The sequence below is a fragment of the Acyrthosiphon pisum genome, chromosome X (assembly GCF_005508785.2).
Source record: "Acyrthosiphon pisum isolate AL4f chromosome X, pea_aphid_22Mar2018_4r6ur, whole genome shotgun sequence".
NCBI lineage: Eukaryota > Metazoa > Arthropoda > Insecta > Hemiptera > Aphididae > Acyrthosiphon > Acyrthosiphon pisum.
In genome coordinates, this window is record NC_042493.1 from 77,035,607 (window position 1) to 77,046,830 (window position 11,224).

General features: G+C 27.7%; 2 protein-coding genes across 5 annotated transcripts; one reads left to right on the forward strand and one right to left on the reverse strand.

Annotated features, from left to right (window-relative positions):
* Positions 1 to 581: 581 nt before the first annotated feature.
* Positions 582 to 6,293, reverse strand: LOC100162304 (cx9C motif-containing protein 4). Of its 4 annotated transcripts, none has more exons than XM_008189212.3 (4): positions 5,958 to 6,293; positions 3,730 to 3,866; positions 2,719 to 2,880; positions 582 to 2,555 (listed from the first exon to the last, which is right to left on the reverse strand). In XM_008189212.3, the coding sequence occupies exon 4, from the start codon at positions 2,285 to 2,287 to the stop codon at positions 1,088 to 1,090; it is 1,200 nt and encodes a 399-aa protein (XP_008187434.1). In that variant the 5' UTR covers positions 2,288 to 2,555; positions 2,719 to 2,880; positions 3,730 to 3,866; positions 5,958 to 6,293; the 3' UTR covers positions 582 to 1,087. The 4 variants fall into 4 exon arrangements, with proteins under 4 accessions (XP_008187434.1, XP_001948833.3, XP_008187435.1 ...); XM_001948798.4 differs by having other exon boundaries at positions 2,719 to 2,970; positions 5,958 to 6,289; XM_008189213.3 differs by having other exon boundaries at positions 2,271 to 2,555; positions 5,958 to 6,284.
* A 208-nt stretch (positions 6,294 to 6,501) lies between these two features.
* LOC100164373 (complex I intermediate-associated protein 30, mitochondrial) lies at positions 6,502 to 10,212 on the forward strand. The gene is made up of 4 exons (XM_001948756.4): positions 6,502 to 7,072; positions 7,654 to 7,871; positions 7,954 to 8,139; positions 9,700 to 10,212. The coding sequence occupies exons 1-4, from the start codon at positions 6,775 to 6,777 to the stop codon at positions 9,925 to 9,927; spliced, it is 930 nt and encodes a 309-aa protein (XP_001948791.1). The 5' UTR covers positions 6,502 to 6,774; the 3' UTR covers positions 9,928 to 10,212.
* The last annotated feature ends 1,012 nt before the right edge of the window (positions 10,213 to 11,224 follow it).

An 11,224-nucleotide genomic window follows, 5' to 3' on the forward strand; every position in this document is an offset into this window, starting at 1 on the left:
TTTTTAACTATTAAATTTGATTATTTATAGTTTTTTTATAGTATGCTAACATCTCCGCTTAGAATCGTTTTTCGTATGCAATGATTTATTATTGAATACAAATATACCACATTCATTAAAACATACTTGAAAACTACTGAACAGCAAAACTTTACCAACGTATCTACCTTTTTTAAATATTATATTCTATAGATATACTTTTAAGTATTTATTTTTGATGAAATGCAATACTATGTTTGAAAGTAACAGCTACAAGTTTAAAATAGAAAAAATATACTAATTTGATTAAAATAAATTTAATTGGAAAATAATAAAATAATTGGTAAATATAATTAAATTGACTTCAAGACAAATTCTTTGCAGTTAGAAAAATGATCAATTTTTATAGTTACAAGTGCACTTATTTTTAAATTCATTAATGCTAAAAATATATACTTAAAATATTATGAAAAATGAGAAATGTAAGAAAATATATTCTTGTGGATTGCTTGGCTTTAAAATAACTTTTTTAGAAGCCCATACCAATAAACAAAGAGTAAGAAAAGTTCTAATAAGTCTTTTTACTAAAACAATGGTGAACATGTTTTTATAACTTGCATATTTTATTAAATAATATTAAAATAGATACAATTGTTATAATTAAAACTATTAGTCCCCCTAACTATAAATTGCAACAATTTATGATTTGTTATGACTTATTAACCATAGTTAATGGTTATTGAACATTGCTTATATCCCTAATAACTGCTGTGCTATAATATTATTTTAATAAAATAGAAATATAATAGATAGACATTTTATTAACTGTAATAGATAGATGATAATAAAGAAAATAATTTATTTTGATTTTTTATAGACTAACCCCCCTTTACCTTTTAGATATTTGTAGTCCTAGTATGAAATCATATCAGAAATATAATATATATATATATAGTTTAATACAGTACACTATAATAATTGGGAATAAATTAAACGTCCGTACGCACCAAATAATATTTGTTTAAAATTATTTAGGTCTTGAACTATTACCAAGAAAATTACTGATAAACCAATAGTAATAAAACAAATTTATTTTCAATAAAAATAATTATTTTACAATTTTTTTTTTTAATTTGTTAAATTTATAATAATCAACTATTATTGATAAAACTTTAACATTGGCTAAAAAAAACATAAGTGATTCAGCCCAAAGTAATTGAAATGTATTGAAACCTAAGAACTCTAAGCAATAGGCAAATGAAAGCCACCCAATCTGAGGTACTACCCAAATCATGATCAGATTTATAATTTCAGTACATGTTAGGTTAATAAATGGATAACACAATGGTAAAAATGACACAAACCATACAAAATATTGAGAAGTCATGACAGTGTTAAATGCAACCATAATAAAAGATAAACAAAACAAGCAGAAAGGCAAGTCTTTGATACTGGAAAATTTGAGTGACGTGGACACTAATAGTATTAATATAGGAAGTTTTGTTGCTATACTGTATATTATTGATGTTTTATCGAAGCTAGATAGTAAATAATTAAAATAAAAGTAAATGGAAAAATTATGACGCACATCTAATCGACGAGTATGGTATAAATATGCTTCATCCAAAAACTGTTGGCCATAAAAGTAATACCAAGGCCATGTTACTACAATTAAAGACAAAATAAATGTGACAACGAATAATATTTTCTTGCGAGTAGGGAAAAGCCGAAAAAGAACCATTTTAGATAGCGATGAATAATTATTATCACTACCAATGGACAAATAATATACTAAACAATAAATAATGGGATAAATCCTTACATGCACAGATATTGCAAGACAAATTGCAGATAATATATAACGACTTTTAATATGAGCAAGCAATGTTATAAGAACAAGAAAACATGAAATAGAATCAGCATTTCCACGAGTTGAAATAACAATACTTAAAGGATTGTACAACCATAAGTACGCACACAAATTACTAAGTCCAGGATGGGATTTTGAAACTAATTTACGTATAATAATGGCAATAGCCAAATCAAATGCTGAAAATAATAGCTTCCCCCAACAGTTGTGTAGCAAAATATTTGGTATAAGGAACATGGCTATTAATGGAGTGTATCTGTATGTTGGTCTCATATATGGAGAGTTACCTTCCCACATATGTTGAGCTGCATCTGTGAATATTTTGTAGTCGATATCGGTGTAATGAACACCTGTGTCATCATTGTCATACCATTGTGAGAAAAGGATCATTAATATTCTAATAAAGAAAGCTAATACTGTATGCCAAATGAAATACATATTATTTTATCTAATAACTTCAACTAATTTAAATTCACATCTAAATCCTTGTACTAAGCTTCAGTGCATTTGAAGTCAAACACTCCCGAAACTTCATGAATTGGGTTTTACAAGAGTTAGGTTTTAAATCTTTTTCATTTTTTATAATACACGCAGCATATTCTAAGCCTTCAACACGACATGTAAGTAAAAGCTCAGGATATCTTTTGAAGCGTGATTTTGCTTTATTAACTGCATCCATCACTCTTTTCTTACAGCTCCCCTTGATCTGTAAAAATAAAAATTTAATACATTTTTAAAATAGAAAGTAAACTATTGATTTACAATAAGTTATTTTTAAATTAAATATTTTAAATTTGTCATCAAGCATTTATTTCTAGCAAAGCCAAGTAACTATACAAATAACTACCAAATAAATTATAAGGACTTACTCAAGTTCTTTTTGAAGATTTAACTGTTTTATTTTTTCGATAACTAATTTCCTTTTTATATCCTCTGCAGTATTTGGTTTAAAAATATCATAAAAGCCTTTACTGAACAAGATCAAAAAACCAATTGTACTTCCAGTAATTGCAAATGCTCTAGGGTATCGTCTGTAAAATGGCAAGTCTTTTAATTTTTGTCTATCAGAAAAGCGTTGATAATTATGTTGTTGATTTGGCTGTTCTGCTGACATATTAATCCTAATTATAAAAAAAATATATTTTTAATATTTAACAATTATTAATTATTACAAATGATACAAGAAAAATATATTTTACCCTAACACTTTGAGGAATTGAATATACACATGTCCTACTAGTAAGATCGGATTACGAATGGACAATTTAAAAAAATATTTATATATTTCTGAGCAATGATATGTTCTAAATAAGTTCATAAAATAAATATATTGGTTTATAAGGAAAAAAACCTATAGCAGAGATTCTCAAACTTTTTTTTCACATACCACTCATGTCTTATGGATCGGTCATGAATCACCAATGACTAAAATTAAAACTATTCAAAATTTTAATATATTTTTAACAATAATGTTTAAAAACAATAATTTGGGTACATTTAAGACTACATATTAAGCATTTAGTTACACAAAACCTTAAATAATATTAGATATTTTACAAACATTAACATAAATATTAATTAATTAATTGTTTATACTACCACTACATGGCTATCCACGTCCCCCATGTAGGTTTCTCATGCCACAGTTTGAGAATCATTGAAAACATAGGTGGTTAATACGTATAAATATACATCAATGTCACAATGCCAAATTTTTGAAAACATACATCATTGCTCATCAAAATATTAAATTAACTATTATATAATAGGTATATTTAAAAATGTATATTATTTAAAATCATAAAATTAATGATTAAAATATAAAAATGTATTAAAATTAAATATTTTTGTACAAATAATTTATTTTGGTACTTTTTTACCTTAATATTTTGGTTTTCCTCGGTTACTGCTTTAGGTTTCATACCAGAACACACAAGTGAAAATGTATGATATTTTTTACAACACTCTAGTAGATTGTCTATTTGTTTGGTACAACGAGATTCTTGAAAATCATTCTCTAAAACAAAAAAAGTGTATAAACATTATTATATAAATAGGTACAATTTTTTTCAAATCATAAAAATAACTTATTGTTTCGTATTTTATATTTTTATAAGTCATGACAGACATAATTCAAGCATAAAATAAATCAATTTGCTGTAAATGTTATAAATTATATCCAATGGAAAAGTAATTTATTGAAGTTATAATAATAATAATAATAATAATAATAATAATAATAATAATAATAATAATAATAATAATATTTAGGGATGGGCCGATACCACTTTTTACTGATATATGCTACTGATAAAAACAGATATTATATTTAAATACAACATTTTTGGCACCAATATTAAAAAAAATAAGTAATAACCGATATCAGTTATAGTACTGCCACCAATTTCATCAATAAATCATTTGTGATATTAATATATTATGCTGATTGATTTGGTTTTTTTTTTATTTGGAAACAGTTTAAAAAAAAAAACTGATATCATCGATATTGGGTATCAGTTCTAGTATTAGCCCAACCCTAATAATATTGTTTATTATGGAATAAATTCAAATTACTTTTTAAATATACAAGACAGTTACATGAATATTTAAGAAAAAAAAATATATGAATCAAGTTGCATATTGTACATAATGTATATAGTGAAAATAAAAGATGAAAAATAAAGATTAATGAATATAAGAAGAAAGATCATTAATTGAAGAATGAAATAAATCTATATAATTTATAGAGTTTCCAAGAGACAATAAAATATTAGAAGGGGAGATTGATATAAACTTAGTTGATATATTCGGTGGATAGAAAAGTTGTTTACGGCTAGAGTTTTGAGAGTTTATTTTGAAGTACAAACGTTCTATTAGTTCTGGGAAATCTATAATAACATTGTTTAATAGTTTGTAAAGAAATGTTTAATTCAGTAGTTTATGTTTTTTCCAGTGGTAAGATAGAGAAGAACCTATTTATCATATTATAATCAGAATGAGGAGCCCTATACATTTTACATAGGAGGCTTATGCTGATGCTTTTTTTAATAATATTATTAGTATGAAATTTAAAATGTAGTTTTAAATCAAATGTTACACCAAGGTCATTAATTTCATTTACTCGAGGTAGTTGAATTTATTTTAGGATACCTATGATCAAAAATAATAGGTTCTTTTTTTAAAGAGAAAAAAATAATGGTGCAAGTAATCATTGAATTATGAGTATTTTCAAATATTAATATTTTACATACTCATAACTCACTTAAAAATTAAAATATCGTAAAAACACAATGAAAGAACACAGATAATGTTCTTACCTAAAAGTTTGATAATAGATCAATTCACTCTAATATTAATACTAACAGCACACTATTGAAACTAGTGAACAAAAATTTGCTATGCGTACGCATGTAAGACGGATAGAACATATGCAGGTGCGATGTCCTTTTATACATATTAAAAAAATATAAATAGTATAATATAAGACTGTCTACAATAATAGGAAAGTAGGTAAATTTAGGTATTTTAGGTAACATAATTGTAATGTTTCACAAAACAAGGTAGTCTTGTATAATAGGAAAGTATTGTAAATTTATTCTATTTGACCTACAGCACTGTATTGATTCTTTACATCTGCCTACTACTAGGTACATGATAATATTATCATTGTTGATGAGTGTTGACTGTGAAATAGTTTTAGGTTGATGAATTTCTTTATATTTATAACTACCTTTGCACATTCAATGACATCTAATTGATTCAAAATCCATAAAACAATCATATTTATATTTATTTTAAACTGAAACACATTTTAGTGTCTTACAGACATAGCAACATTACAATGAACGGAGTTCTCGAGCGTTTTAATAGAAAAGTCACTAAAGTCCTTTTAAATCTTCTCAATAATCATAAAATAAGATATCTACGTTTTTGTCGATGTATGTTTACGAGTTACCATTGCGAAGAGTATAAAAAATACATTTTTTTATGTGATTTCAAGTGCGTATAAATTGAGATATGAAATCTGAATGTGAAAAATTGCACTCGTGCGGCTGAGTCTTAAGTACGACCTTATCTGAATAAATATTATTATAGTCTTTACACTTACCAGATAGACATTTTTGAATAGCGCAAGCCAACTTCTTACAGGGATCCGGTTTAGGCATAAATCGTAGAATTACGGAACGGTCGGAAGTAAAATAAAAAAAAACTATCCGTAGAAACTTGCAATCGCCCAGTTCACATACGAGACATGAACGTGAAAAGTGAAAACAAGGCCGTGTAAGTCGTAAGCGGCTGGTGTCACCGGTCGGCGGTCGCTTATCGCTAAATTATTACGAAATTACGATCTCTTGGGTGTCGGTGAGAAAAGCATAGAAATAAAGCAGTGAAGTTTTTGTGCAGTGCAGCTCCGAAAGACTGTTTTTTATCACTGCCTCTCATTCTGGCAGAGATCTTATCATAAACTATATACAATAATTATATATATATTTATTTGTGTTAAGACCTCTATAACCTCAAAATATTTTCATGTACGTTCCCGTATGATAAGCACAAATGGCCCATCCATTCTTTAATATCTATGTGTGCATCACGGTTATCAGCAGGAACGTTTTCACGATAACAAAATATAAAAGACGAAGCGATAATACTATCAGTCATACGTATGCCGAACTGCCGAATGCCGTGAGGGAAAATATGCGAATGAGCTGTACAGTATACCAATTATTACGATTTACGAACGACAGATGACCGGATTGTTTGTTTTTTTACAACTTAAAATTACTCCTGCGAACGTTATGGAGACGATCATCTAATTAATTGTTTAGGATTCTGTTTTATACTCGTGTGTCCGGCAATCGAAACTCGGGAATTCCTGAGGCGTAGATTCCGAAATCGATTTCCATGTCCGGTGTTTGACTGCAATGCAGCGCGTCAAAACGTTTGCCGAAGTGTTATCCCGAAACCGATGGAAGGGGTCCCTTGGCGTCTACCCGGCGTTGACAGACTGGACACGTCGGCGAGGAGTGCACACGTCGGCCACGACCCTCGAGTTCCATGAGTATGATAAGCGGAGTGGCTACGACACTGGGTTTGAGATCGCTGAGACGCGTACCGAGAGAATCCGTCTGGGTCTGCAACAGCTCAAAAAAGAAATCAAACTATGGAAAAAAGAAGTGCAAGAAGTTCTGATAAGCGATCCCATATTCGAATACAGAGCAGGTACCCATATTGTTAATTGAATGGTTTTTGACGGTGATATAATGTTTTTATTACATTAAGACGGTGCTACACCCGCATATGTTCTCTCTGTCTTACACACTCATAACATAACAAATTGTACGCCTGTAGCACTTTTAGTTTAAAAATTAGAGTGAATTGACCTCTCATAAAAATTAGAAGTAGGTAAGAGTATTATCTAGTGAACATTATAGAGTTTTTTTTATATTTTAATTTTAAGCAAGTTATGAGTACCTATTTTAAAATGCACAAACAATTAACAATTTTAAAATACTCATAAACTAGCATTAAAATTTAAATAAAAAAAACATATGAGGTTCACTAGATAATAATCTCACCTTTAAATTTTATAAGAGGTCAATTCACTCTAATTTTTCATCCAACAGATCTAAATGCGATCTGCTGAGCGTACAATTTGCTATGTTATGCATTTGTAAGACTTAGAGCACAGATGCGGGTGTAGTGCCTCTTAGTTGAAATACTCAAAATATAATATTTTAGTCCCAGTCATCACAACAACCTCTTTACTATTTTAGAATTTAAAATAATTTATAACGTTCCAGGAGAAGTCGATGTGTTTTGGAGATTTTACGAAGAATCTTCATTGGATCATTGGATTGTCACAAGTGATAGTGATCATGCTGAGGGTTTTAGTAAATGTGATTTAAAAATTGGTCATCAGGGTTATGGGCTTTTTCATGGAAATCTATGTTCGAGAGTCCCAAAGGATGGAAGGATTCAAAATTCCGGTTATTGCAATATGATAACAAAACGTGTTTCGGTAACATTTTATAAATTATTACATCCTCTTTTTATTACTTAACAATTATTGCATGCTGTTCATATTTAAACATAATTTTCAGAAATCTTTTCAACGAGACAGTTTTTTGGACTGGAGTCCTTACACACATCTTAATTTACGTTTAAGAGGCGATGGACGGAGTTATCTAATAAACATACATGTGTCTGGACAGTTTGATATTATGTGGAATGATGTATTTACATTTGTGCTGTATACTCGAGGTGGACCATATTGGCAAACCACAAGAGTAAGTAATAATATTTATCAATTACTAAATTGGTAATCTGTTTCATTCATTGCTACAGATGGTATTATTTAAATTTACAATATATTAGAACTGATTAATTTGGAAAGAATAATACAAATTTATTATTAATAAAAATGACTATAAAACTATTTTTTAAACTGTACTAGATTAATTTTTATTTGAGAAAAACTATCAAAACTGGTACTCATCCAAAATGCTATCTACTGCACGTTTGATGGTTTAGTATGCTATCTACTTTAAATATTTTATCCACGGTAATTTTATGTTGGTTTAGTATGATAAATGCAGTCTTTCTACTTTGTCACATTTTCCATGTGGTACTGTGTATAGTTATATATACAAATATCTGACCGTTCCGAGGAATGATTCGTACAGTCTTCGGTTGGTTTTTGTAATGAGTGCCACCACTTTTCTTGAAGTTGGGATAGTAATATTATGTTAGTCGCTCAGCGTGTTTGAATGTTGTATTTATTTTTAACGTGTCTCCAAAGAGTTTCCATAGTTTGTGCCTCAGCACCAGCAATGGGCCAATGAAATTTTTCAAATGTTTTACACCCTTTTTGTGTACATCCGTTTTTACATTGTTTTCAAAATATTAATTTTGAAAATCACGTTTTCAACTATTTTTCAGAACTTTTTTTTAATTCACCGCCACAAATTGTTTGGTTTTTAATTTTGGTGCATGCTTGGACAGTTGGTAATAAACCACATATTTTTAAAAAATGTGCGCACATTTCATTATTTTGAATAATGTTTTGGTATAAATAACTCATAATTGACAAACTCTTAATAATAAGTAATAAATAATAATAAATAAATAAATCACAGTAAAATCATATATTATAATCGACACAACTCACAAACACACAATACATTTTTTTTTTTTTGTAAGAAGTCTGTGATAAATTATAAATAGGTATAAATATAATAAAATTTGAGATTTTGATAAAATTATCTTAATTGCAAAATAATAAAGTATATGATACAATTTTTACTGTAGATATCGTATTAAACTATCATAAAATTAGGTGGATAAAATATTTATGGTAGATATCATATTGGACGAGTACCTCAAAACTGTAGATAATATTATATAATATAACCAAAGTCGTGTTGGTAAATTATAGATTATAATTTTTTCTATTATAGTTTTTTTAAAAATAAATGTTCTATTCTGTACATAAGCGTGCGCACGGGGTAGTCATGGTAGGCACTTGGCTACTCTGCGAACTCCCCCCGGCCACCCTAAATATTAAATATGATTATTGATAGCCAATCATAAAATACATTTTTACTACCTATGGTAAATGTAGTTAAATGAGATTACCCCATCCAAATTAGTTTTTATAACTTAGGTATGAATATGAATATTATAATATATACGTAATATATGCGTGTGTTAATGTTTTATTTACTTATGTATATGACTACCCTGCCAGAAATTCTGCGCACGCTTATGATTCTGTATTTAGCTTCTACTTATATAGATCAAGCTGTATTACAAGGTGCTTAATAATTCATTGTTCATTGATTTTTTAGATACCATTTTCAAAATTCTTTTTTGCCAGCAAAGGACGGATACAAGATAAACAAGCACCATTGCCATTATATAGAATTACTCATTTTGGTATTACTGTATCGGATAAAGCTGATGGTCCTTTTCAATTAGAAATTGATTATATAGGTGCCGATTTTGATCCTACCCATCATGAAGAGACTGCTTATGAAATGTATGAAGTTCAACAAAATTATATAATCGGTACATAAACCCATAACTGTTTATAGTGTTACTTTATAGCTTATTTATGTTTATGTTAACTATCTTGTTGAACAATAGTTTAAATTTAAACTTACAATCATATTATATTAAATAATAATATTTTAATTTTTTTTTTTTATTACAATTGAGATGTTAATGATACCAAATACATTTTTATTGCGATGCACTAGGGATATCAGAAAAGCATAGTTTGTCTGGCTTTAAAATCTTTTTAAGTATTCAACTAGTTGTTTAATAAAATTATGTGTTTCCAATAAAATTGTAGAACAATACTTTTCGTTTAATATTTTGCAAAGCTGATAATATTATGATAAATTGATAATTTTAAAATGATTAAAAGAATAATAAATATTCAATATTGTAATTTATTATTTCAGTGGAAGCAGAATATGTTTCTTATCTTTTTATCTATTAAATATAATAAATTGTGTAAGTACATAATATTATAATATAATTATAAATAGGTATATATAAAAACAAACTAATCACCCAAATAATATAGTACAATACTAACTGGCCAATAATTTAAAGAAATATAATATTTTGATGAATGAAGATGGAATTTTTATATTTATACTATGTGATCCGTTTAATCATTAATTTATGGCACTATTATAAAAAAAACTTTAACAATTAACATATTAAATGTAACTCATTCTCAATGAACAATATTCAGTTCTAACAAATTAGCTTGTAAATGAATATACCTGTTCATAATTTGAGGGTTATTCAAAGCTTCAGTTACTTACGTAAGACACGTGCTGATAGACGCTTGACTGAGAGCTGCCTCCAATATTTTGTAACTTCCACTTGCATAAAACCTAAAAGCTGTGAGAACCTAGGTGTAAATAATTTATTGAAGTGTAATTTTAAAAATTAATGGACACTAGGACCTTGACCTGAATTCAAGATTCATATTATGTTGTCATAAATTAAAATAGTGGATGAATATGTATCACTCTGCTGTATAGTAGTTGTCAATTATGTTATCGAAATGGATAAGTTAAATTTGAATTCAAGGATTCTGAGCAAAGACAGTCAGTCAGCCTATAATATTACTAAGTATATTTGATGATACTATTGTGAATAAACTAATTTATATTTAACCTATTTACGTGGATCCTTGTTTTAAATGTTCAATACTTAGCTATAAAAGTTAACATTTTATAAATTTTTAACTACAAAATAATTATTAAATGTTGTCAAAATAATAATATAAATTATGTTTATAAAAAAAAAAATTTTGCCTGTGTTTTTAATATTTTTCAACTGCTATTGTAACAA